Source organism: Xiphophorus maculatus, chromosome 17 (assembly GCF_002775205.1).
Source record: "Xiphophorus maculatus strain JP 163 A chromosome 17, X_maculatus-5.0-male, whole genome shotgun sequence".
NCBI lineage: Eukaryota > Metazoa > Chordata > Actinopteri > Cyprinodontiformes > Poeciliidae > Xiphophorus > Xiphophorus maculatus.
This window is the reverse complement of record NC_036459.1, coordinates 9,895,835-9,923,149: the sequence shown is the minus strand read 5'-3', so window position 1 is coordinate 9,923,149 and position 27,315 is coordinate 9,895,835. Positions and strand designations below refer to the sequence as shown.

Below are 27,315 nucleotides of genomic sequence, written 5' to 3'. Positions count from 1 at the left end.
TGAACTGGGGGTCAGGGGATGTACTGTTTTTCTTCTAGTCTTACTGAGAATGTAAGCAGACGTGTTCTGGACTTTTTAGGCAGAAATGTGAAAACACAGTTACAGTAATAAATTTGATTAAATAGAATTGCATGGAGGAGTATCTTGCTGGGATATTAGTCCATTGATCCTGGAAAGGTTCTTTTAGTGATAGAAGGCTGGCTTTGTAACTGTCTTTATGTGTTTCTGAAAGTTCAAGTCTTAGTCCATCTTAGTACACCCAGATTTCAGGTCTTTCCAGCTGTAATAATTGAAGCTGTGTACTCTTGGTTGTTTGTCTTTGGATCCAAAGAAAGCAACTTATTTATTTTTACTTTTTACACAATGTATACTTATTGTGCATGTTTTATACTTATGTTTTGTTTTCATTCTTTTGTTGTCATTGAAATATTAAATATAAAACTTATGTAACTAATGCTTAGAATAGATAATGTAGGTGTTTCAATTGGCAACACATAGTGTTTACTGCATGTTTTTAAGTTACAAATGCCACAATAGGCTGGGCACATGGTAAATAACAATGCGACTAAGAAAAACTGAAACTGTTCCAACAGTTACAGCAGTGTAGTTCATTTTTGGCTAGATTATTACACTGTTCTGTAACTGATTAGATAATAAATCTTCTGTTTACAAGGAAATTTAAGAAAACAACTTTAACACAGCAACGCTTACCCTCTTTAACATAAACTCGGTTTTTCTCATGCATTTCTGGTTAAAGTATTCTCATCATTCATTCAGTGAAGTCACGCATGCTGAGTATCCAGAAATTCTACTCAAGAATAGTAGCGATGCTTCAGAATAATATTGCATAAGTAAAGTTTAGTATAGCAAAACTAATCTTAAATGTACACTTTTTACTCAAAACGTAACTATTTAAATGTTATTATATTATATTATATTTTGAGAAAAAAAGTTCAAAATATATTTTATCATTCCTCGCGAGGAAGTGGCAAATCGAATTGCAGTTTGGGAGTTGTAGTTTTAGCCGAAGGTTAGCGCCCGGCTAGCTCATAACTTCCCAACCGCTGTTTGTGACAATTCTCGCCTCCAACTGGAGAATGCTGAATGGGTTTGGTATCGATGGCGGAGAGCAATGACGGAGGAGTTTGACGAAGATGTGGTATTTGAGGTTTGTAGAAGCGCGCCTCTTTTTCTAAACGAACTGATGCTTTGTCATAACGATTAGAGGTAAATATGGGCTCATTAACAGGGTAGCAGGTAAGCTAGCGTCGCTTTAGCAGCCCCACTGCCTGTTGCAGTGTAATCCCAAACAACTCCACTTATTTGGCTGAGTTTCTGAGCGTGTTCCTGTCGAGCCAAGGAGCTTTGGTGGTCATGAGGGAGGCTGAGCCGGTGTTTCATCCGCATTTATAACGAGGTGGGGTGGGGTGATCACATCCATTGCTGCTGCGTCGGTCCTGAAAAATGACTCCAGCGTAGCTCTACATCTGAGGGTTTGCTTTATGACAACATGAGCTGCGACCTCGTGTGACAATGCATGTGAGTAGCCATTGTTTGCTATAGCTGCAGTGCAGGCAGTTGGCAATGATTGTAGAGGTCTTGAAATGCTTTCCTGCAGGAATTAAACACAGAGGAGCTGCTCAGATGGATATCATCCAGAAATATGGGCTCAGCAGCTGGGAATAAGTGGGTTAGACATCATTTGGATAAAATCATAATTGCATAACAGACAGCACTTTTCTATCTGGGATTAAACAAGCTTATACTTTTGTTCCCCTAAAAACTAAAAATTAACATGCTTGGATTTTTATTCACACCATGTAAACATGGGACCAGTTTCACCTTGCATCCTTTCATCTTCCCTCAGTTGACATGACATTTTCCTCCTCCTCATTCAGATCAGTAAGTTTCTCTTTCTCTCCATTTCTGCAGAACTCCCCGCTGTTCCAGTACCTTCAGGATCTAGGGCACACAGACTTCGAGTCATGTCCGACGGCGTCGCAGGAGGAGGAGTACGGCGGTGCAGAGGGAGACCTGGGATCTCCTGGCCAAGAGCAGCAGAAAACCTCAGTGAGTTCTCCTCCATCCTACTTACTGATACGAAACAAACTTTTCTTGGTAATGAGAGATTACCGAAGATTTGTCCTGCTGAATATCACAAGTTTTATTCATTCCGCTATCAGATGGAATCCAGAATGAACAACGTATTTCATCTTTTCATTTGGTCAATTTTCAGAATATTTTACATGATAATTTAAGGAAATATGGTGAATTATGCAACAGCTTACTATCTGATAATGTCAGCTAAAACATTGCAGAGAAAGTCTAGGATTTGGTAAAAACCATTTTTTAGATTTGGATAAGAATATAAAAAGACAACAGAGTATTGTATTTATTTCCTTTTTTATTCTATATCCATCAAAATATCCATTCATGCTTTTTTCCATTCATTCTTCCCCAATTTTTCTTATTTTTAGTCTGAAGATTCACAAACTACTATCAGTAGTTTTTTGTTAGTCTTGTACTGTATGTTATTATTATTGCTATTGTTCATCTGTTTTTTTATGTATTGTTTTTTAACACTAGGAACCTTTTGTCTGAATCTTTATTTCTGTTGCTTTATTGCAGAACCATAAAGGTGTTTTTTATTTTATTCACAGAATATTCAAATTCAAAAATACTTTATTGATCCCAAAGGAAAATTAAATGTTCAAATCCTTTAAAGACCTATTGTAGAAGGTGACAGCTGCTGGCATCATTTTGTGGTTTGACAGTGTAATAATAATAATAATGATGATAATAATTTGACGAAATTTATGCAGTAGATATCAAAGTCGCAGTGTGATTCTCTTGTTCTGCATCCATCCTGAATTCCTCTTGCGTCTGTGTTTGTCATGTCATTCCCCTTTAATAACTTGTGCAGTCAGATAAAAGTAATTAATCAGACTATTGACCCCAAAAAAGGGCACATGCTGGCTTCTGTCAAACAAGGCAACAAACATGGCAGGAGAAGCTTCCTACATCCAGATTCAGGTATTATGTTTTTACATTTTGTTTTTGCTTGTTGCATCGGGTAGATAAAAAAAGAAGAAGATTGCCCTGATTTTATAAGAGATTTCTGTAATGCGATTACCGCCATCTGGTTGTTTTTTTCTCTGATGTAACCCCTCACTGTAACAGGAACTTAGTATGACATCTGTGTGTTCATTCTCCAGATGTTTTTAGTAGAACCGAGCACAACCTGAGTATTAAAACAACCATTAGTGACTCTAGTTTTAGGTTTTATTCAGTTGTGCAGGCGACGTGTCCCGGTAAGCTTTGGTGGGGGGGAGATCACATGACTCAGCCTCTCCTTGTTTGCTCTCCTCATGAAAACGGGAAGCGGAGCTACGCTCGCCTCGCTCGGGAACTTTCCATGCGTGTCATGCTTCCTCCCCGGCGGTGTGTTGTTCTAAGGAGTTAAGGAGGATGAGAGACTCAGATCTGACTCTTCCCTCTTCCAGGCATTTCCTGGAGCCCAGATAAAGGTTAAACTCGGATAGATAACTGTCTGTACTGCTGCAAACACTCATAAATGTCAAAGTCCTGATTTGCTGCCGTGAAGGTTTGCACGATTTTAAAGGATGCATCCTTTAAATTGGGGTGTGACATGTTGCAGCCAGCACTCGAAGACTTAGACTTTGTTCCAGATGTAAAAATATGCAAAACTGGATGAATTCTTCTGGAATATAATAAGTATATATGATATTAACACATAAAGCAGCTCTCAGTTTATGTTTTATAGTACTGAAGTACCTTGTTACACAGACTGCTACATAATTTACAGCCTCATTTACCTGTTTTGTTTCTTTTTATTGTACTTGAACTGCTTAAGCAAATACAGTCCTGAGGAATTGTTCAGTCTACCAGTAAATAATTTATCTGGTATAAATGTATCCTTTCATGTGAAACACCTGCTGCTACTTTATTCTAGTCTTTTCCCACTATGTGATGAAACAATACTGCATGCGTTTGCTGTGGTTAAGCTTCAGTTGTCATGTTTTATGTGTCTACTAGCTTTACATATTGTTATTTTTCTTCCACTTAATAGTTTTGTTCTACTTTGTTTTGATCTACCAAATAAACCCTAATGAAAAGCTCGACAAAGAAAAAAGCCAATAGAATATTTAAACCTAACGGCTTCATCTGTATCTTCACCAATGATTCTGACCAGGAAAGAGAGAAACTTAAACACAGATACTCTGGAGATGGAAAGTAAACTGTACATAACATTGCGTTTCTACTGTAGTGTCATTTTCAACTGGTTTGTGAACCAGTTTAGTGAAAATAGAAAAAAATAGCATGATTTGCTGTGAGCCACTGGCTGTAGGGGTTGAAGACAAATAATTGTTTCTGCTTTATTTTGGAGAGGCTTTGCATGAACTCCCACACCTTTCTGCACAAGGAGTTTTTACTCCAGTTCTTCGAATTACCGACACTCATCAGAGTTGCAGTTTTTCCAGAAGCTGCAGCAGAATACAGATGAGCATCAACATGAGTACACCAGAGTAATAACTAGATTTGATCCATTCAGACTTTGCATCATTTCTGCTGTTGATTATCGTCTGCGGTACGGCTCTGGGCAGAGTTGTGGCCTACATTGATAATTCTACGGATAAAACTGATGATCAGTGGCGTGTGAATGTCCCATTGGTAATCAATATGGCTGCAGTTGTAGAGTAAACACACTTAACCGCCTCTGAAATTAAACAAACATGAGCGCTGACATGAGTCCCATTTTCACTCAAACACTGTAAGCAGATTAGAGTCGAATAAATCCTGTTCACAATGAGGTATTATGCATTTTTGGGAGGATCTGGCAACAAAACCGAGCAAGATTTTGAAAAACCTCTTGAGCTTTGTCATGCATCCAAACGGTGCTGCACTGAAACATTGTAGAAGTCTGTGGTGATTTTCCTCTGTGAAGGTGTTGACAGGGGAATATGCTGATTAAAATACGTTTTGTGTATTTCTGCAACAGAAATACAGTTTGATACTTGACTTTTTTAAAATTGCACAAACGTGACAAACTCCTAACAGAAACTCAAACAAGTTTTGCAATTTGTGCAGCAGAACTCCTTTACAGATTATTGCATGAAAGACTTTGGGAACTGGGAAACTCCTTTGGTGTGTGTTTGACTTAAGAATTTGTCCATAAAAATATCACACTGCAAAAATACAAAATATTACCAAGGATCTTTGGTCTAGTTTGCTGTGCAAATATCTCGGTACACTTGAAATAAGACAAAACTAACTTTTCAGAAAGATATAGGAGTTTGTACTGCATAAATAATTCCTTATTTTGATGAAAATGTACTAGTTCCACTGTCAAATTATTTTACTACAAGACATTTTTTCTATAAGTGAAATAATCTGCATGTGGAAATAGAACTTTTTTGACTTTACCCAAGCTCCTATATCTTGCTAAAAAGTTACTTGTAAGTTAGTTTTGTCTTATTTCAAGTGTGCTAAGATATTTGCTCTAGAAACTAGACCAAAAATATTTGGCAAGGTTTTGTGCTCTTGCAGAGCAAATAATTTAGCAATCTAAACAGAGATAAGCCTATTGTGAGTTTATCTCTGAATTGCTTGGTTATGTTTCCTTGCTGTGTGTCTTTTTCAGGGAGGATGTTTATGGAGGCTGGTTGAGGCCTTGCGGAGATGGAGTCCTCTTCACCAGGCAGCTGACTCTCGTAAGCTGGATCAACAGCTGGTACGTCCAGAAATGTATTTATTTTTGTCATTTGCAAATGTGTATTGTTTATGGTTTGCTTCACTGGTTTCCCGCCTCCTCGTCATAGGACAGTGTTTTCGGCCAGTACTCGGTCAGATGCATCCTGGACCAGGACGTTCTGCTGCAGGAGGACGTGGAGCTTATTGAGCTGCTGGACCCGAGCCTGCTCACCCTGGGCTCATCACCCTCCGGCTCTCCCAGCCGAGTCAGCTCCCTCCCAAGACAGAGTCTCGTCTCCACTCCATCGCTATGGTATTTCTCTCTTAATAATTTATTAATTTAAAATGGACATCATTCATTAATAATGAAAGAAGTTAAATGTAAATATGTCCAGGTTAGCTAAAAGGCTAGCTTGAATGAGTATGTCATATAATTAATCAGTAATTTAAGTATTTTTATTTATTTCTATATTTTTCTAGTTAAAAAACTAAAACATTGTGCAATAAATGTGATTGTTTCAGCAAAGACGATCCACATCAATAAAGTGTTTAGACATTGCTCATTCTTAAAAGCTCATTTGTTTACATTGTATAATAAAAATCTGTACATTGGGTAAACAATCTTATTCATTATGAAATGACTCCAACTGAGAAGAGAAGGTAAAACAATAATATACATCCCAAAAAATAATTGTACCTAGCATACAGCTCTGTGGGACACCAGTTAACAAACATAGGAACCTGGATTTATAATTGACAGTTTTTCCAGTTAAAGCTACTTTAACATCAAATAACTTGACTGTGTAATATTCTCCAGTTTTATTATAAGTAATGTTATTGTTTATTGCAATAATTACTGACAGTTTATCACCCAACATTTTTATTGTGATATTCAGTTGTCTGTTTCTATATTCTCCCTGCCTGTGCAATCCTCACATGACTCCAAATGTTCAGGCCACTCCTAAAAACCGCAAGTCACAATCATTAAGGTGCTGTCCATAAATCTAACTTAATGCTGAGTTGGATTTAACTTGGCATTAAGTTAAATGACGATGGCTTTTGGGAGACAATTGGGAGAAAAAATAATTTTATGTCAGTTGATATTGATAATTATTGATTAGTCTTTGGTTTTGAATATCTGAAATACTACAAAATTGTAGTCGTGACCTTGTGTTTGTGTAATCCACAGTTTTCACTTCACGCCGTTATTTTTTATTTTTAAGCAGTTATGAGGCACAGTAACAAAACCTTAAGCTGCTGCTGATGAACTTACTCAACAGGCTGTTGCTAGGGAACCAAAGAGAGATAGTGAGTTGCTAGGTGACGAAAGAAAGAGTGAGTTAGTTGAAGCCACCAATCTAGCTTAGCTGGTCCAGAGAGGTTGAGCAGTTAAAGTTTTTCCTCTGCCCACATTTCCCAGAATGCTGTGCGGTTCTGGATCAGAGTTCAGTGAATATTCTATCATATGTATTATGTATTGATTTTGATCTCATGTCTATGATGATACATATTTTTATTGATTAGTGGTCCAGCTTTAATTATAACCTTGGTGTAAAAAGCTTAATCTTCTCTTCTTCTACTTTAATCAGTTAATGATGAATTTATTTTGTCAGGGATGTGGCGGGGCTGCTGGGTCTGGCTGCCATGCTGCTGGGCGTCTGCTGCTCTCCGGACAGCCTGTGGTCCCTGGCTGCGGCCCCGTGGGCTCTGGCCCTGCTGGGCTGGGTGGCGCTGAGGGGCCTGGTGCTGTGGAGACGGAGGCGGATGCAGAAGGACGTCCAGACCAGAGCCACGCGGCTCCAGACTCTGGTCCACAACAGCAAAACTCTGACGGGACTGGCCCGAAAAGCCCTGCGGCTGGTCCAGGAGACGGAGGTCATCTCCAGAGGGTTCACCCTGTAAGAGCTTCACTCTTCCTCATCCAATCACAGAAATTCTTCTAGATTGATTTATTCTAGATTGATTCATTATAAAGATGTAGTTTTAGGATAATTTAATGTTGCCCTGATTTTAACTGGATCTTTTGGAGTAATTTAAACCAAGTTGGGCGATATGAACTTAAAATTTGATCACAATATTTTTTGTTACTGTTGTGATAATAATAAAGAGTATGATAAAATACTTATTTTTTCAGGTAACTGTATTACTGTGTTACATAGCACAACATTCATGGCGCCAAAAACACAAATATTGTTGTTGAAAAACATTCCCATTTGAATTGGGCGTCTTCAGGACTCTACTAACTTAAAAAAAAAAAAAAAGCTTGATTCATATCACTAAACTGCTCACAGTAACTGCAGTTAATCATATTTTCAAATTTACTAAGATTTATTGATTTGCTAATGGAGCAAACAGTGGAGAAAATGGCAAAAATAACATTTCTGATCATACTTTTGTTTTTATTTTACAATCAATATCTGGAGTTTATCATGACAGTAAATCTAAATTCCTACAAGTCATTTTTTATGATAAATGATACGATAAATGCCCACCCCTAATTTAAACTACAAATAATCAAGACTGACATTGAAGGGTAAAGATGCGCTTTATTTTGAAAGTGCAACTTGTTTTTCATCCTGGGATAAGCCTATGAGGAATTTTGGAAAATTTGAACATTTAGATGAAAGACTCTTTCTTTGAATAACATTGTTGAGCTTTATTTTGATAAGACAGTAGATAAAATAATAATGGATTAAGGCTCAGATAAATGGACGCATGATTTTAATAACTTATTATGTGAACGAACGTTTTAACGTGATTTTAATTCTGTTTCTTATTTGATGGAAACACTGCAATTGTAAAATAGTATTTTGTGATATTAACAGAATATTGACAAAATTCTGTACACATTTATAATAAAAATGCAGGTAGTGATGCTGCATTTTAATGATTCTTCATAATCTTATTTATTATCTTCAATTCCTTCCTCATGTTCTTTTCTTTCTTCCTTGTATCCTGTCTTTATTTTGTCCCTCTTTATTTCATGTTTGTTTTCTTTTTATTTCCTTTGCTTTTATCCCTTCATCCTTTTATTTATCCCTCCTGTCTCCATGTGTCGGACCTGTTTTCCTTCGTTTTATCGTTCTTTCTCTCCAGTTTCTGGTTTTTGCAGGCTTCACGTTAAAGTCTTGCCACTCTAGAAATATCTGCTGTAAATTTATAGTGAAATTTCATGTTTCGTGTCTGGAAAAAGAACCGAAAACTCTTAAAAGTTTGGGGGGATTTTTACATGAAAGGTGCATTTGTTTGATGCCAAGTAGAGTTCATGTCTCAGTCGCCTGTGTTGTGTGTTGTGTGTGCCCCCACTCCTCTTTGGGACGTCTCCACAGTTGTATCACATTTCACTTGTCAAGTTTGCTCGACAGGGTGAGTGCGGCCAGCTCCTTTAGCAGGGCGGGGCCCGGGGCGGTGCCTCGCAGCCAGCAGCTGATGGGACTCCGGAAAGTGCTGTACCGGGCTCTCCGCTCGGCCTTCAGAGCCTCGCGCCGGGCCACCTGCCACATGCTCAAAGCATATCCTTTCCCTGAGACAAACCAGGACCTCCATGATGTGTCCTGTTGTAAAACTTCCTGAAGCTTTCATCTGGTTCTGTGCCACTGCTGCTGTTTGAATTGGATTCCTTTGATTAATGTTTTTATTCACACCATAAATTAGAGGCTGTGAAGGACGAGGATTTCAGTGTCTTCTCGGGAGTTATCAGATTTTTTTTTCTTTACATTAATGTAACTATTTACTCTGATTAATTTAATATAGTTCTAAGAGTTTTTTCTTTCTCAGCATTTTCATTTCTCTATTTTTCATGCTCTTTTTTTAAAAATTTCTTCTTTATCCTTTTCTGCTTTTTATTTGTTTTTATTTCTGTTCTGTTTCCTTCATCTTTTCTATTATTTGTTGTTTTAGTTTTTTTCCTCTTCAGTTTTTATCCTTTCGTGTTACACGCTTTTTTCTATTTTTTTCCTTCCTGTTTCTTTGTCTAATTTTATTTACATTTTCCTAATTTGATTTTTCCCTCTTGTCTTTTCCTTTTTAATTTTTTTATTTCTGTAATTTTTCTTTTTTTTATTATTTCTTGTTCTCTTTTAACCTTCTTTTTTAATCCATTTTCATCCCTGTTTATTTGCTTCTGCACTGAAATATAATTTTTTTATTAGCTCAGATCCCTAACCTTCCTTTAATGACTTTCAGAATTGATTCTTTGATGCATCAGGACATATTTTCACCAAAAAGATCCCTTCTCGTTAGATGAAATAAGCCTGAGACATAAACCGGGAACAAATTAAAGTTTATAAATGTGAACATTGCTTTTCCACATATGTTTTGTGTCTTTAACTCCCCTGAACGTTCCCGCTGAACTCTGAGGTCGACAATGTGACCAACTATGTGTGCGCGGTGCCTCTGAAGGAGCTGGGCCTGGGCCTGGGGATCGAACACCTGGGGGACGAGCAGGCGCAGGAGCTGACCGACGACTACAGCCTTCCAGCCCTCAAGGTTTGGCCTCCTCACGGTTAAAGTTCGGTATTCCCCAAGTAATGGAACCAGAAGATAGAGAAACTTTGAGATAGGGATGCAAAAAATTTGTCGACTTACAATTAATTGTCGGTTAGTGGTTTATTAAATTAAAATTCGTATCAGAACGGGAAAGAGAAACGGCCCGAACCGAATCCAGTGTGGGATGTGCAATGCACTTTATGCGGTTCTGTTTTGAAATATAGACACTCGACAATCTCCTAAAGTTATCACCTTTATAGCACCATTCAGCCGAGCTACATAACGGAGCAGTTAGCAACGAAAGTTCTCAAACAAAAATTACGGATGTGCTACGAAGGTGAGGCTAATATGTCAGAAAAGCGGAGGGACTAGTGGTGAAATATTGTAATATGATGAAATATAATAATACGATGCCAATAAACAAGGTTGATTTTGTGGGCTGGTGAGAGTTGATGTAATTCATTTACTTTATTCCTTCAAGAGCAACCACCGCCTCTGGTCATGGAGAATTAAATATGGCACACAAATATTTTTCTTTTCATCTTTTAATTTTCTATTCAGAAACTTAAGAGATTCCTGTTTTGTTGTATTTTAAAAATATATATATTTAAGTTTAATATAAGAAAACCACAATATGTTATTCAGTGAGTATTTTATATTCACTGAATAAACAGGGAGTACATACCAAATGTCGTTAAAATTAATTAATTTTTTTATTCAGGATATGAAAAATATAGTCATTTATATAATGGAAAGATGGTCGGTCAAGTTTTTAAGAAAACGGCCATTTAGTTAATCTTTAGTAGATCAATAAGATTAATCAGCTTTTAGATTAACTAATTAATTGATAACTTGCAGCTGATTATTATTTTATCTCTGCAGATGTTGTTCCAGCTGTGGTTGGGTCAGAGCTCAGAATGTTTCCGTCGGCTCGCTCTCCTCCTCTCACCGCACCGAACCGCGGAGTCCGAGGAAGGCAGAACCAAAGAAGACGTCCCTCTTCCTTCATCTCCCTCGCTTCCTCCACCTCCGCTGCACCGGTCCGTCGCCGCGGTGACAGAGCCCCTCCATCACGCCCTGGCCAGCTGTCTCGGCGACGTGCAGCGCAGCTACGACTTCCACCGGCACTTCGAGATGCAGCCCAGGACAATGAGCGCCGACAGGAGCGGACGAGCGAGGGAGAAATGTCGGGAGCTCAACGCTTTGCACACATCCATCCGCAGCCTGCAGCTCCACCTCAAGACGCTCCTCAGCGAGTGAGATTCATCCACAACTCGCTTTGTTTCACTTTGTCTGCATTAGATCAAGACCAGATTGACCTCCACCCTTTTGAACCAACAGGATGATCATCTTGGAGGACGATCTGGAGAAGCTGATGGTGTCCAAGGAGCTGACGGAGCTGACGCTCGAAGGCTACCAGGACCTGAGCGAGCGGCTGCAGCAGCTGCAACCCCACATGCAGGCCAGCACCGGCTGCTGGGAGGACACGGTCTGCCAGGTGGAGCGCATGCTAAGACGAGCCAACGCCAGTACAGGTAAGCAGGGAAAGTAAAAAAGCCACATGTAGCACTTTTTCAGTTATTTATAACAAAACATTTAAGTCACTGGCACTCCTGGTAAAGAACTGTGCAAGTCCTGAGAATAAATGTGTCTTTTATTGCAGCAGCATTCTCTGAGAATCCAACCTTAAATCAGAGTAAATTTATTCAATTCTAAAAAAGCTCAATGAAAACCATATAAAAGTATCAGAACTTCTAAGATTTTCTCATTTTTAAAGGTGACCTGTTATGCTTCCTTGTACAGTTAGGAAAGATCTACAGATTGTACCAGGGGTGTCATTTTGGGCCATATCAAAAATCTGAATGTTCTTAAAGAGCCAATTGTGCCAGAATATGTTGATAAAACCAATTAAACTGTTAAAATATTAATAAATATCTGTTCCTCCAGGATTTTGTGATTCTTTAGTGTGTTTTTTTTGCAATGAAAATGATTTTGTGGTGATAATTTGGAAATATTTGTCATGAATGTTTACAATATTTGCGCTAATGTATGATATTGAATGCGACTTTTTATTAATCGCTGTATGAGTTACAGACTGTATCTTGACATCAAGTAAGACTGAGGGAAAAAATTTAGAGATTTGTTGATTTTTGTGTGAATTTTGCAGATTTGTGAAAAACTGCAAGGACTTATTGATGTAATTTGGAGTTTTAACTCAAACGCTGCAGCGGGCCAGATTTGGCCGCCAGGCCTCAACACCTGTGGACTATACAAACATGTTCATTACAAATTTTGCACAAAGCATTTTCTAGATTATGAGATTTGAGCTGTTTTAGGGCATCTTGTCACTTTAAATCCCAATAAGCTGCTGCTGGTCACAACCAAGAAGCACTGCATGCCCAATTATATCACAGTGGAAGATCTGTCATGCTGTGGGCCTGTATTTCCTCCAAACAAAGCTCTGGTGAGCTCATAGCGCCCCCTCTGTCCAGGTAATGCTGACGACATGGCGCAGTTTGCTCCTCTTGTTCCTGAACTTCCTGCTGCTCCTCCGTCCTACCCGCTCATCCTGGACAGAGACCCGGTGCCAGAGGAAATGGTGAGATAAGATCCCCGACTTTTCAGCTTAAAACCCGCGCTGCGTTTGTCTCAAATGAAGATTCCCGTCCCTCTGTTTGGTCCCACCAGGAGCTGGAGGCCTACGTCTCCGACTCGGATTCGGACGGGGAGGGGAGAGGTTCCTGGTCCGACGTTCTGTCCCCAGAGGAGCGGGAACGGCAGCGGAGGGAGAGGGAGGAGTCACGGCGCGTCCTGTCGGAGCTGAAAGCCGTCCTGGGTTTCCGAGCATCCGAGGGGGAGAGGATGAAGAGGAAGCAGCTGCTGTTCAGCGACCAAGGTCTGGAGTTATTCCTGGAGTGAAGCTGCTGTAGTTTCTGCTTCCAGTCTGGATGATAGAATAGAAAAGCTGCAGGTCTGTTCTTAACCCAAACAAGCAAAATTACAACTACTGTCTTTAGTATGAAGTAGAATTATAATTACTTCATATTAATCAGAGTTGGCTAGTAACTAATTACATTTACTCGAGTAACTTGGGAGGAAATTTACCTTTAGGAGTATTTTTGCTACGCTGTACTTTTTACTTTTACGAGTTCTGGATTCTCTGCCCAGAAACAGACACTCACCTGCCATTTTGTTTTTTTTTTATAAGTTTTATATTGAAAGAAATTGATTAGAATTTTTTTTTCTTTTGCCTGATTTTATAATTATGTTATTTGTATAAATTATTTTAATTTTGGTCTTTCTACACCAAAATTTCCACATTAACTTTATGTTTTTTTAAATATTAAATGATTTATGTTTTGATTAGTTATTAGTACTCAAGTCGCCTTTTTACCAGATAACTTTTTTACTCGAGTGATTTCTTGGACGCCTACTTTTTACATTTACTAGAGTAGAAACATGTTGAAGTAGTTCTACTCTTACTGAAGTAGTTTTTGGGTTGAATATTTTTTATTCATTTATTTATTTAATGATTGATTAAGCAATTAATAATTGGACAATAAAAGCCGCAATAGGATATATATATAATTTTAAATATATATATATATATATATATATATATTTGAATTTGAACCAGGTGAAGCTAAAACTTTTCCAGCATAATTACATAGGCTTTCTTTATATTAAATGTAAAATTTATGGGGGTTTTTGTGCAGTTTTTGCTAAATTACAGCTCTGAATACGATTTTCTTCCAGCAAATGACTTTTTTTGAGTCTATTAATGATCAATAATTGATTAATCTCAATTAATCTGATTAATCGTTACAACTCTAGTTGTAGTAAAATCCTAAATGTTTCCTTTCTGCCCCTCTTGCAGCTGCTGCATTGCCTTTGGTTCTGACCCAGAGTCCTGATGCTGCCGCTCCGGGTCCAATGGGCGCTGCAGGAATCGGTTCTGAGGAAGGAAACTACCTATCAGAGCGGCCTGCAGGAAACAACGGGGAGCAATGGGAAGGAAAGGACGACAGGGTGAGGCCCGACCCGGTTACAGAGTTCAGCTGTGGCTCAGAGGAAAGCGAGATGGGCGGACCTTCTGTTGGAGGCGGAGCTTCAGAGCTGCACCAGTACGATGGCGTCACGGAGGAGGAAGAGGAGCGTCGGAACGGTCTGGACTGCTTCCTGAAGCCGAAAATCCCCGCCGTGTCGGTCCTGGACAGACTGACGGAGATCCACGGCTCGGAGACGCTCAGCTTCAGCTCCGCCCTCGCCGCTCAGGTGGCAGCGCGCTCACAGTCGCTCGCCAACAGGGAGGAACAGACGTTTGGAGATGATGAGGAGGAGCAGGAGGAGGAAGGAGGAGAAAACTCCAGAACCTCAGAGAAGGATTAGACATTAAGCAGAAGCTGTATTTATGTCTCAGTCCGGTCTTTGTCTCGTTGCGTCCTGATGTTCCACCCGTCCGTCCATTACTCTGTCACCTGCGTCTCTGACAGCTGTGGAAACTCAGGAACAAGAAACACAAAACAAGAAAACCTCCCCTGCCCAGCTACTACCAGATCATTTCATATCTGCAGTCAGTTTTTATTTAGCTGATTGTTACTTCACTGCTGAACTCTGTGTTTATTCACTAAGTAAATGGTTGTTGGATGAATTTGGCCAAAATTAGGTATAATTGTAACTGTTTCTATTCTTAAAGAACATCTTTATGCTTTTATAAGACTAAATCTGACCTCATATCATATAAATGTTCCTTATATTTATGAAAAACTTGACCACTTGTTGAGCTGAGCTGTACAGCACCTAATGTTAATGAAATATATATGTATATATATTTCTCTACTGTTTTGATATGTTTAAAAAAGAACAGAAACACAGATAGATGGCAATATCTGTTTTTCATATCAAACTGGTACAATCTGATATTGATGTTATTGCCAATATATTGTTCATCCCTGTGAGCAAATATTAAAGGAAAACATAGCAAATGATTAGGAAAATAAAGGCTAATTTCCCTTTAATACATGTGCAGCTCACAAGAAAAAGAACTGGAGGCTCTGCAGGTTTGCAGTTAATCTGGTCCAGTTTGTTGGTGTGTAAACACAAACAGTTCTGCAGTGAAATCCAGAAACAATCATGAACGCACGACTCAGCTGACTTCTTCTCCTAAAGACACAAGGGAAGAAGAAGAAGAGGTAGTCTTGTGCTATTTTTTTTTTTTTTTTTTGACAATCAGCGCTTCATTTTGGTCCTGCCCCCCGACCCTCCCTGTTCCCTAAAGCAGAACGTACAGTCACAGTGATGTAAAGAGAAACTCCCATTTCATCAGTTTGTGTGTTTACAGGGGGAAATGTTTGGATTTGAAGTGGTTGACGTGAATGTAATTTACCGCGTTGCAGATTTGAAGTTAAAAACTTCTCTCTTTTTTCTTTGTGAGGGCGGCGTGTCGCTTTAAGAGAAAGCACCTGAGCGTGACGGCGTCAGTCCTCGTCTCCACCTCGTCACCATATTTGCCTTTTCCCGACCCTTCTTGCATTTTTTCACTCTGAAATAAAACGCCACTCTGGAAGTGTTGAATGAAGCGTGTCGTTGTGTGTCACAGTGGGGGTCTACAAACTGGTTCTGTGGGTTATTTGATCTGGTTTTTGGATTTTGCACCCTGACTAGTTCACACAAAAACTGTATTAGTTTTTTAATGGGCTTCACTTATTTGTTTCACTACATTTCAGGGTTTTTAGAAGTCATTTCTCAGATTAACAGGAGAAAAACTATAATAATTCACGTCTTCATTTACATGAAGTTAGTTATTTACTTTTTTAACATATAAACGTTACTATTTCTATTATATTTCGCTTATTTCTTAAAGAAGCAAATTCAAATAAAATGATCAGCAACTGTTCATGAACCACACATCTCACTAATGTCACGTGCCATTTAAATTTATAACATCACGTTTTTCCAGGAAAATGCCCTGCAGACTCATTTGCTCCATAAATATAAGAATTTCACAGAAATAATTTAATTGAATCAAAAGTCTTGAGCAACTGGGGAACCTTTGTAAGTATTGTCCTTTTGGGGAATGTGCTTTATGTTATGTTGTGTTAAGATACGATTTTATCTCTAAGTGCACAATATGTTCTAACTGAATAAATTTGAAAGGAGGCAATGACTTTTGATTAAAGTTTCATATTTTGTCATGAAATCACATAAATGATTAATAGGGCTACTTTGACAAATTTATACTTTAAACTGTTTTCTCAAATCAAAATAATTGAAACATTTAAGGATAAAAAGTCCAGATTTTGGCGCAATTAAACTAATCAATCACAAGAGAGATGGTTTTGTGTCTTTCTTAACTATCCCTCCTTTACAGAACAAATGATTGGCCAGTTTAACTGGATTTAGGCTTTAACATGGTTTTTTCTCAAATCTGCATTTCTAGCCAAACTGGCCAATCAGAAGAGTGGATATTTTGTTGCGTTTAATCTGCTACCTAGTTAGTTACTATCTATCTATTTACCTTAGCTAACCGTAGCCGTACGACTAGTGAGATTTGATTGGTCGCTGTTCAATCACCTTTAGGCTTAAAAAGTGTCCCTAAAACATAAATATCTATATTAAGACGCAATCAAACTAACCAATCAAAAGAGAGATTGTTCGTTGGGTTTAAAGTCCCAAACACTGTAAAAAAAATATCCGTAAATTTTACAGTTAAATAAAGTAAACCATGAAAATTTAAAACTGTAAATTGGAAATCAGTTTTAGACTGTTTCTTTAGCAAGTAATTACCGTAAATAAGATAATTAGGAAAAAATGTAATTTTTACTATTTTCCTTCAGAAAATGTACATTGCCCTGCTGTTCTCTGTGTATTTAGGATTAGAGCAGTCTATGTATGTGTGTTTTTATCTATTATTATTATATAAAAGTGTAGTTTCATCACAGTAGAGTGTGTCTTTTACATACATAAATATGTAGTGAATTTACCACATTAAGCCTCAATAGACTTGGTCCAGAGATGTTTCATGTGACCTCACAGCTTCCCTCTCACTCTCAGTAGTAGCTCTATGGTGGCAGGCAACAATTAACACAAAGCCTGGGGATAGCAGACAAACTCCTCCCTCTTGAGAGTCATCAGGATTCTGTATGTAGAGTTGGTTAGGCCATGGTGTAAATATATTATTTTGTCATTGATCTACCTTAAAGTATGTTTCAAAGTCAAATGTGGTCTCAGCTCTTTCTGTTAGCCTCTAGACTCCAAATGAGTAAAAGAGATGGAGTTAAAGTTACTGCTTCCTTCACCTCACTTCACTCTGTTATCAATACATGTAGTAAATAAAAAGAAATTCCTCAAATAGAGTAAGAATAACCAGAAAAGGTTTCAGGAAGAGCTACGTATTAATCTTGTAACACTAAAGTATGTTAGAGCATAATCTGCTCTTTAAGAACATGGAGATTATTTTGTGAAATGAAGCCTACTTTGATAGGAATCGTTGAAGAGACAGTGCCGTGTTCTTAATGCAGATAAAGAATGACATAGTATGATGGTTTGCTTCAGAAAAGAACGTCATTACAAAAACTGAAGATGTGCAATGTAGAAACTCACTAAAAAAGTAAGCAGTGCTGCATGATGACAGTAAAGTCAAACCAGCTCTCTTGCAATGTTATTTGTGACTTGCAGCTGCACCGACGTGAATCCAGCTGCAGCTCAGTGCACAGCCAGAACCGCCTGCTGTAACCGGGTCGCCCTGCAGCCCGTCATCACAGACCTGGTACAGATCACGGAGAAAAGTTCCAGAAGTTTATGCATATGTTTTTTAATGAAAGTGTGACTTTAGCAAAGCATTATGAAGGAAAGAGTTACACAGTGTCATTGTAAGTCCAAGGAAGCAATTAGTAATGTTTGAAATAGTAACATGATCTCTGTTTTGCAGGTGCAGAATCTTTTGCCAAGGCTTAGTGGGAAGGTGGACGTCGTCCTCTTCAATCCTCCATATGTGGTCACTCCATCAGAAGAGGTATGTATGTATGTAGCTAGATAGATAAATTCTTAGATGAGTATCTAATGACCTGTTGAACCGTTCAGGTGGGCAGCAGAGGTGTAGAGGCGGCGTGGGCCGGAGGAGAGCGAGGCAGACGGGTCACCGACAGGTTCCTCCCTCTGGTTCCTCAGCTGCTCTCCAGTAAAGGCCTGTTTTACCTGGTCACCATCGCCGAGAACAAGCCAGGTCAGTAGAATAGCTTATGATGCAAAAAGTAATCCTAATGAGAAACTAAAGGCTTTGTTTCCCCACAGAGGAGATTATCGGGTTAATGAGCCAGTTTGGGCTGGAAGGAGAGACCCGCCTGTCAACCAGAGCTGGGAATGAGAGGTTGTCGGTCCTGCGTTTCCATAGAAACCAGCAGAGGTGACAGGTAAGAGTCCTCAATGTAAGGAGTACAATTGACAGTGATGTACTTTATTGTAAACTATGGTTTCTGATCATTAGTCAGACATGCATTAGTAGAGACATTTCAACGCCCTTGCTTCCAGACTATGTTTCCATCTGGTCCCAGTTGCACCGCTCCACTGGCCACCAGCTCCAGAGCTTTAGGGAGCGCTTTGTGCTCGGCCTCCCCGATTCTGGCCGACAGACTTTCCTCTGTGTCTCCAACCAACACCGGAACGGCTTCCTGGACCACGACGGCGCCTGCATCAACCTCTTCCTAGAAGAAACGAAGAACTTTTATTGTGTGGATTTATTTGATGAGCTTTATATGTGTTAGCGCAACACTTACAGCTACAAAGTGGACGGTGCACCCAGTTATCAGCACTCTGGCCTGGAGAGCCTGTTGCTGGGCATTGACCCCTTTGAATGAAGGCAGCAGGGAGGGATGAATGTTGAGGAGCCTCCCTAAAGTTAAAGTTACAGTTACTTGGGTACAAAAGAAAAAACCAGCACAAAAATACATTTTATTTTTAAACACAATAAAACTTTACACATAAACAGACTTTTACCATGCCATTTTTTCACAAAGATCCCAGTCAGGATCCTCATGAAACCAGCAAGGCAGACCAGTTCCACTCCAAACTCTTTAAGGAGAAGGTCAATGGTGGCATCAAACTCAGCTCTGCTGCCATACAGCTTGTGATCCACAACCTGTTGGAAGACAAAAACAGAGATGAGTAAAACTTCACATTAATTAGGATGAATCCTAACCTACGCTGGTCTGGATGCCGGCCAGCGCTGCTCTCTTCAGACCCTGAGCTCCAGGTCTGTTTGAAACCACCAACACCTTAGGCTCCTCCCCCTTTCAGGTGACAACAAACACCTTTATTGTCATGTTTTCCTTTTGTATGAGTTGAGCTGTAAAACTGTAGGTCAGATTTGAACTTTTTCAGGTTTTGCTCAGTGTTCAGGTCATTGCCAGCCAACATTTTATTGCAGGAAATTATTTCAGGAAGGAACCAATAGATTCAGGAGTCTGGGAGATGAGACTGTAACCGACCTGAACACTGAGGCCCCAGAGCGCCCCCTGCAGGATCTGCTGCACCATCACCGTTTCCAGCAGCAAATCAATCATCTGTTGGTCCAGACAGAAAAGCTGAAGCTGTCAGTGAAGCAGATCAGAAGCTGAGCAGCAGAAACCCAGAAGAACTGGAAGCAGCAGCAGGAGATGAACTGGACCTCTAGGATCACTGATGCTGCAGCTGAGGAAGAGGAGGACGATGAAGGTGAAGCTGCCATCCTCAGACTTCTTGTTTATCAACCCAAGAAAGCAGAAAACCTGCAGAAAATCAGCTGAAGAAGAACCACGAGGAGCTGGAGACGTCCGGCGCCCTCTAGTGGCTGATTGAACTACTGCACTGGGAGAACTGGACCTTGACGCTACTGCAGCTCAGCGGCTGGTTTCTCTCTGAATGGACCAATCAGAACCAAAGAGGATTCAGCTCTGAGACAACTATTTACAACTACACACAGTAGTTACACATATGCACAACATGTTAGTGTTTCTAAACACTTATCTAGAGTTTAGAAAACATAAAAAACTATCAGGAGTTGTCAGAGGAAAGTTTTAAAACATTAAAACTTAACCGTTGAAATGAAACCATATAATTGTTTACTAAAATATTTCTTCATTGCTCCTGTAACAATAAAACGTAATAAATGTCTTGTGTTTTTATAAGACTTTTATATCAGTGATTTCAGAGTCCAGGTTTCATTTATTAGAGAAACTCAACATCTGCTTTATTATAAATACATTTTCTTTCTAGTTTTCCTTTTTTTCTTTTAAAAAAAAGGAAACCCACCTAAATTTAAAAGAATTAAAACAGTGATATCTAACATATTATGTCTTGACTGTCTGGTTGTTGATTCTCAGTTGTCTAAAGTAGGTTTGATTCATTTTTCATCAGGATGTTTTAAGAGGCTACGAAGAGCTTTAAAAACCCAACTTACCGCAGAGATGAGATATTATCCCACTTTCTCAGTCAGGAGAACATCCGATTGGCTGGTCAGTGTCCTGCTGGTTCTCTCTTATCTCTACCTGCTGCAGAAATGAACCGATCCATCTAATTCATCTAGGAGGGGTGGAAGTGTGTCATTAAAGAGAGAAATGGGAAAAAAACTGCATCATATATGGTATATTTATGATGTAATAGTTAACAATACAGGGTTTATAATTACCTGACTGATATGAAAATGCATATTTCACCAAATGCTAAATAATAAATAACAGTCCAAGTGATGCTTTTATGGGCTATTTGTAATCGTAAACGATGACGTCATTCGCTGACATAAACAAGATGAGGCTGCTGAAGGTTTGTTGCACCTTCTGTGTATTTTTTTTTATCTTGATTTTGTTCCCAGTTCTTTTCTCATTTCATTTTCAAATTAGAACAGAAAAATCCTCACTTCTGTAAGTGAGCCTGGTGCTGGAAATTGGACACGATTCGCTTTTAAATATGCGAATCGTACTCAGAAGCATCAACTCAGCTTCTGAGTACAGAAGCGGTCTGCGGTCATCAGCGTTTTTATGATTTGATTTGTTTAGAAGTTATGTAAAGAAAACCACAAGTATTATAGACATTTAGTTATTATTATCGGTTACTTTCTGAAAGATGTGAAACAGAATATAGAAACAACAAGTTGTGTATTGAATAATGTTTAAAATTTGTGCTGAAATTTGGCTTTTTCATCCATGATTCTTCTCATTGTTGTTTGGACGCCGAACGTCATCTTAGCATTTGCTTGCTAGATGGATCATTATCAGCTGCGACCACAAGAGGGCGGTAGAGGAACAAAAAGAAAATCATCTTTGTTTATTACAGTGAGCTCTTTGCACCTGCCGCGCTGACTTCACAACCGCATGCGCAAATGCGGCTCTTTTTTTCCGCTTTGAGTTTCTATGACAGCTAGAAAAGACAAAGTGTCGTTTCAGACGAAAATAAAACCATACTATGAACATTGCTTTCTTCCTACACTGTAAAAAAATATCCGTAAATTTTACAGTTAAATAAAGTAAACCATGAAAATTTAAAACCGTAAATTAGAAATCAATTTTAGACTGTTTCTTTAACAAGTAATTACCGTAAATAAGATAATTAGGAAAAAATGTAATTTTTACTGGGGGGGTTTTTCAGAAAATTTACATTGCCCTGCTGTTAAAAAAAATCTTGTCATACTTTTAACAGTAATATGCTGTAATTTTTCTAGTAGTACATACTGTAGTTTTTGCACTCATCTTTCTTAAACAATACAGTTAGTAGCTGTTAAGAATGCATACTGTTGTGACAATTACAGAAACATACCGTAATTTTTCTAGCAATGTATACCGTAGTTTTTGCATTTAATAATTATAAAGTATACAGTTCGAAACTGTTCAATATGCATACTGCTGTGGCAATTACAAAAATATACTATAATTTTTCTAGCAGTGTATATCGTAATTTTTACATGTATAATTAATCTAAAGTATACAGGTCAAAACTGTCAATATGCATACTGTTGTGGAAATGAAAAAAGAAATTGTAGTAGCGCTGTAACCTTTGCATTTAATTCTCCTGACAGCCCAAATTATGTAAAAATAAACAAATACTTGCAATCGTCTTAAGTTGTGGGTCCTGAATCTGGAATCTATTAAAGTTTGACTTTTTGAATGGAATTATGGAAATTAAATATCTTTCCACGAAATGTTCTGTACCGTAAATGATCTTGTTGCCAATATTGGATTTTCTTTCATTAACAAATAAATTAAAATAATCTGTACTCAGTCACAGAAAATGTTTTAGAGATATTTGTAGTCTATATTGTAATATAATTTATTCGGTTTAACAAAAGTCATGTAAGTCAAGTTTCCTGCCCGTAGCCCTGGCAGGCAGCCTGTAGTCAGTCTTAATTAATGGGGCCCCTGCACCTGGTCCGCGCGGACAGGCGAAGTGGAGTTCTGGCGGAAGTTTGGAAGCGGTGGATTTGAGGACCCGTCGCACTCGGTGGTTCGCGTTTTTGTCCAGCTATTCCGCTCAGATTGTGCAGAGACTTCATCATCCAACCTTCTCCGTCTGATCGGCTCTCGTTCTCAGGTAAGGAAATATTGCGGAAAATTTCAGAAAACAAATAGTTTGAGTTGCATTCGGTTGGTTGAAAAGACATTTCAGGGGAAACGAGGAGAAAAAGAAGTTGTGGAAAGTTAGCCTCTCCACAAAGCTATTGCTTACATCCGTTTTGTATCGCCATCGCTGTAAGCTATCCATCGAAGTAATATATTTAAGATGTATTCATGCAACCTGTGTGCAGAAACAGTTAAATCTGTTAAAGCCTTTGTTCTCCATTGCAAACTGCATCGCAACGAACCGAGGCGTATGTTCAAGTGTGTTGCAGCCGGTTGGTTATGCAGCATTAAAATAAAAATAAAATATGATTTGTGAAACAAGTAATGAAGATACTCAGAGTGCTACCACAAAAGATTCCAGTGCGCCAGATGCAGAAGACACAGTCATAGAAGGACCAAATTTCAGTGACTTGTATCTTAGAAATGTCTGTATGTTTTACATAAAACTACAGGGACAACATCTTCTTCCATCACCTACCATTCAAAACATTGTGGAAGAGATGCAGAATATACATGAATTGGGACAGACATACTCTTTAAATAGATTGAACTTGCTTCTTAAAGAAACGTCATTTGCAGATGAAGACATTGCAAAAATCTGCGACACAGTAAAACAGTCGGACTTGTTCTCAGCTTGCCACACAGGGCCGATGAGAACGGCTCATTCTAGAGCCCGGTGTTTTAAAGACATGTTCGAATATGGGGAACCCAAAAAAGTGTTGTTGGGCAAAGATGAGGACAGAAAAGATAGATTTGCATACTATGTTCCTGTGCTAAATACGTTAAAAGTAGGCCTGTCACGATAGCAAATTTTCCTGAGCGATTAATTGTCTCAAAAAAGTATTGCGATAAACGATAATATTGTTTGAAGACCTTTTTACACTGATTTAATGGAAATTAAGTAATAATCCATGCGATTTCCTGCCAAAAATAGATGCACTTTATTTTCAAAAGAATATTTAACCAAAAACAAAATGGATTCTCAGTCTCCATTAACAAAAAATGTACTTGATAAAAACTAAACAACATAAAGCCAAAGTGGAAATAAATACCTAAAGATTATGAAGTCTGTATATTATGTTGCCCTTCAGTAATAATTAGATTTAAATAGAGAAGATGGGCACATCGACTACCTGATGCAATAGTTCACACTACATGATTTTTTGCTCCTATTTTTCCCCTTACAACAATCTTGAAACGTTGGTCTTTCTAAGATTGTGTGGTTTGTTACGGTAGATCGTCGTTGCCGCTCCGATCCAAATCAGGGGTTTTCCCCGACTGGGATCTTAACGCACCTTGTTGAATGTGACAGGCAGCCAATCAGAAAGCGCGGATTCTCCTCGTGCTTTTTGAGGGGAAATTACGTCGGGGAATCCCATACAGCTGAAACGGCGCAACACGAAGTCCAGCGGACATCGGAGATGATACGTGGAAACAACATTAATGTTTATTCAACACGCAAAGAATATAGAAATGACAAGAGGAGGAGTTGGAGCGAAATTGCTACCGCAGTTGATAAACCCGGTAACTTTTCAGCTGTTCTTCGTTAACGTGACGTAAATAGGTTATAATGATCTTCATTCAGTCAGGACTTTACGCTGACACTAGCCACATGCATTGCAGGTAGATTGTAGTAAAGCATTGATTAATGCCTGGTTTTAAAATTAGTTCACTGGACTTGTAGCCATTATTTTGTGCCCATTGTTGGACACCACACGGCAGGAACGAACCGATCGAACCGTTCAACCTAGGATTTCTGTCGGCTAATGTTTGGTCTCTCAGGTTTTGAAAATGTTCCGACAATCGGCCGACAGCTCTAAGATCGTGTCGTGTGCGCTGGGCTTTACACTGAGGAAATGAGAAAGGAGGGTCAGCGGAGAGCACCGGAGTTGAGCTTTTTTTCATTCGGAGGCCGGAAGAGACGATAATGCCGATAATTGAAATGACGTGGATAGTTTTAATTTATCGTATGATTAAGTGATTTATCGTTTATCGCGACAGGCCTAGTTAAAAGGTATGTTAGATTCCAAATATTGGCAGGGTCTAACGATGGCTCACGGCTTTCAAAAGCCGATGTTCTCTCCGACCGTGACGACGGTAAGGTGTTTACGTCCAATGTATTTTTTTCAAGAAAACCAAAAATCTCTCAAGCTGGTTCTCTGGTTCTTTGGGATCTGCAAAAGAAAAAAAGCACAAGATCTTTGCCGTTCACTTTTCTCTACTCAATATGCCACCCCATGTCCGATCAAAGACCGATCATATGCGGTCGGTCTTGTTGTGCAGAGAGAAGGATTTCAAGGAATTTGGCCATTCCAGAGTTTTTTCGGAACTGTTGACTGACTTGAAAATACTAGAGGAGAATGGGATAACTATGGCAGATGAATCAGTCGCGAAAGGAGCACCGTATGGCATCGCCGGAGACAACCCGGGCTCTCGCCGCATCGGGGGTTTTACGGAAAATGTCAGTACATCTCAGTACTTCTGCAGATATTGTCTGATTACTCGGTCTGAATTTCAGAGTGAAAATCCAGCCATCATCGGACCAGAGCGGACTCCAGAAACGTATCGATCTGCCACTAAACAGCTGGAAAGAGAGGATGTGACAGAAGTACAGTGGATTAAGTTCAGGTCAGTGTTTAATACTTTAGAGAACTTTAATGTTTGACTCTTTCAGAGAGACATCAAATGTCTCACGAGTCCAGCTCGTGACCCGTTATCATTATTTTGTAAGCAAAACGGGCTTAGCGGTACTTGTACAAGTTCAAATCGATCAGTTGTCAGTCGCTCGGTCGGCACAACGGATAGCGTCTGCGCCTTGGACACATGCACCATGGGTTCGAGTCCAGCTTGTGACCCGTTATCATTATTTTGTAAGCAACACGGGCTTAGCGGTACTTGTACAAGTTCGAATCGATCAGTTTTCAGTCGCTCGGTCGGCACAACGGATAGCGTCTGCGCTTTGGACACATGCACCATGGGTTCGAGTCCAGCTTATTACTCGGTATCAGACTTTTTTTTCCAGCCAAACCTACGTGGTGGTATTTGTAGAAGTTCGAATCGATCGATTTTCAGTCGCTCGGTCGGCACAACGGATAGCGTCTGCACTTTGGACACATGCATCCTGGGTTCGAGTCCAGCCTATTACTCGGTATCAGACTTTTTTTTCAGCCAAACCTACGTGGTGGTATTTGTAGAAGATTGAATGCATTAGTTGTCAATTGCTCCGTTGGCACAACGGATAGCGTCTGCGCTTTGGACACATGAATTCTGTGTACGAGTCCAGCTCGTGACCTGTTATCATTATTTTGTAAGCAAAACAGGCTCAGTGGTACTTGTACAAGTTCGAATCGATCAGTTTTCAGTCGCTCGGTTGGCACAATGGATAGCGTCTGCGCTTTGGACACCTGAATCCTGTGTTCGAGTCCAGCTTGTGATCTCTTATCATCAATTTGTAAGCAAAGTCTGCTTAGTGGATACTTGTACAAGTTCGAATCGATCGGTTTTCAGTTGCCTGGCTGGCGCAACGGATAGTATCTGTGCTTTGGACACCTGAATCCTGTGTTCGAGTCCAGCTCGTGACCTATTATCATCATTTTGTAAGCAAAGTCTGCTTAGTGGATACTTGTACAAGTAGGGTGAGAGAATATTTTGGTTCCCCTTTTAGCATCTAAACACCCTGAGGGTCTCTCCCTCCACTTAGAGTCGAGGGAGTGACCCTGGGCTCCCTCTCTCTGCCTAGCTTGAGTGAGTGACCCTGGGGGGTCTCTCCCTCCACCCAGAGTCTGGTGAGTGACCCTGGGCTCCCTCCTCCCCTGCCTCCCTCCTACTCTGCCCTCCTCTCTCCTGCCTCCCTCCTCTCTCCTACTCTACCTTTTTCCTACTCTGCCCTTGCCTCCCTCTCCTCTCCTGCCCTGCCTTCCTCCCTCCTCCTCTGCCCTTGCCTTCTCTTCTGCCTTCCTTTCCTTCCTCCCTCCTACTCTGCCCTGCCTCCTCCTACTCTGCCCTCCTCCCTCTCCTGCCGCTCCCCTACTCTGCCCTTGCCTCCTCTTCTGCCCTGCCTTCCTCTCCTGCCCTCCTCCTCCACTGCCCTGCCTTCTTCACATGCCTCCCTCCTACTCCGCCCTGCCTCCCTCTTACTCTGCCCTCCTCTCCTGCCTCCCTACTACTCTGCCCTGCCTTCCTCCTACTCGGCCTTCCTCTCCTGCCCTCCTCCAACTCGGCCTTCCTCTCCTGCCTCTCTCCTACTCTGGCCTTGCCTCCTTTTCTGCCCTGCCTCCTCTTCTGCCCTGCCTCCCTCCTACTCTGCCCTCGCCTTCTCTTCTGCCCTGCCTTGCTCTCCCTCCTACTCTGCCCTCGCCTTCTCTTCTACCATGCCTTCCTCTCCTGCCTCCCCCCTACTCTGCCCTTGCCTCCTCCCCTGCCTTTCTCTGCTGCCCCGCCTTCTCCTACTCTGCCCTCTTCTCCTTCCTTCCTCCTACTCTGCCTTCCTCTCCTGCCCTCCTCCTACTCTGCCCTGTCTCCCTGCCCT

The 27,315-nt window shown here is 40.0% G+C and overlaps 2 protein-coding genes and 1 long non-coding RNA gene across 6 annotated transcripts; 2 read left to right on the top strand and 1 right to left on the bottom strand.

Moving 5' to 3' along the window:
• The first annotated feature begins 1,030 nt into the window (after positions 1-1,030).
• Positions 1,031-16,367, top strand: vezt (vezatin, adherens junctions transmembrane protein). Of its 2 annotated transcripts, none has more exons than XM_023350461.1 (12): positions 1,031-1,168; positions 1,933-2,070; positions 5,663-5,752; positions 5,841-6,025; positions 7,326-7,610; positions 9,078-9,224; positions 10,053-10,200; positions 11,083-11,456; positions 11,542-11,735; positions 12,693-12,799; positions 12,889-13,096; positions 14,078-16,367. In XM_023350461.1, exons 1-12 carry the CDS (start codon positions 1,133-1,135, stop codon positions 14,587-14,589), a joined length of 2,424 nt encoding a protein of 807 aa, XP_023206229.1. In that variant the 5' UTR covers positions 1,031-1,132; the 3' UTR covers positions 14,590-16,367. The 2 variants fall into 2 exon arrangements, with proteins under 2 accessions (XP_023206229.1, XP_014324268.1); XM_014468782.2 differs by having other exon boundaries at positions 9,066-9,224.
• Positions 16,368-17,404: 1,037 nt separating this feature from the next.
• LOC102217749 (hemK methyltransferase family member 2-like) lies at positions 17,405-20,348 on the top strand. Of its 3 annotated transcripts, none has more exons than XM_023350630.1 (5): positions 17,405-17,968; positions 18,131-18,214; positions 18,283-18,424; positions 18,493-18,611; positions 19,625-20,348. In XM_023350630.1, the coding sequence occupies exons 1-4, from the start codon at positions 17,858-17,860 to the stop codon at positions 18,606-18,608; spliced, it is 453 nt and encodes a 150-aa protein (XP_023206398.1). In that variant the 5' UTR covers positions 17,405-17,857; the 3' UTR covers positions 18,609-18,611; positions 19,625-20,348. The 3 variants fall into 3 exon arrangements, with proteins under 3 accessions (XP_023206398.1, XP_023206397.1, XP_023206396.1); XM_023350629.1 differs by having other exon boundaries at positions 18,753-20,348; XM_023350628.1 differs by having other exon boundaries at positions 17,409-17,968; positions 18,730-20,348.
• Positions 18,635-23,583, bottom strand: LOC111611875. The gene is made up of 3 exons (XR_002754287.1): positions 20,636-23,583; positions 19,195-19,336; positions 18,635-19,090 (listed from the first exon to the last, which is right to left on the bottom strand). It is a non-coding gene; the product is annotated as an uncharacterized LOC111611875 (long non-coding RNA).
• Positions 23,584-27,315: the final 3,732 nt, after the last annotated feature.

What these genes read in the sequence shown, in the direction of transcription:
- vezt (XM_014468782.2), top strand. Translation starts at nt 1,133, where the DNA reads ATGACGGAGGAGTTTGACGAAGATGTGGTATTTGAG. An exon ending in AAGAGCAGCAGAAAACCTCA is followed by an intron (nt 2,071 to 5,662) that starts GTGAGTTCTCCT and finishes TGTCTTTTTCAG; the next exon opens with GGAGGATGTTTATGGAGGCT. An exon ending in ACCCGGTGCCAGAGGAAATG is followed by an intron (nt 12,800 to 12,888) that starts GTGAGATAAGAT and finishes TGGTCCCACCAG; the next exon opens with GAGCTGGAGGCCTACGTCTC.
- LOC102217749 (XM_023350630.1), top strand. Translation starts at nt 17,858, where the DNA reads ATGTTATTTGTGACTTGCAGCTGCACCGACGTGAATCCAGCTGCAGCT. An exon ending in AGCCCGTCATCACAGACCTG is followed by an intron (nt 17,969 to 18,130) that starts GTACAGATCACG and finishes TCTGTTTTGCAG; the next exon opens with GTGCAGAATCTTTTGCCAAG. An exon ending in TGGTCACTCCATCAGAAGAG is followed by an intron (nt 18,215 to 18,282) that starts GTATGTATGTAT and finishes TGAACCGTTCAG; the next exon opens with GTGGGCAGCAGAGGTGTAGA.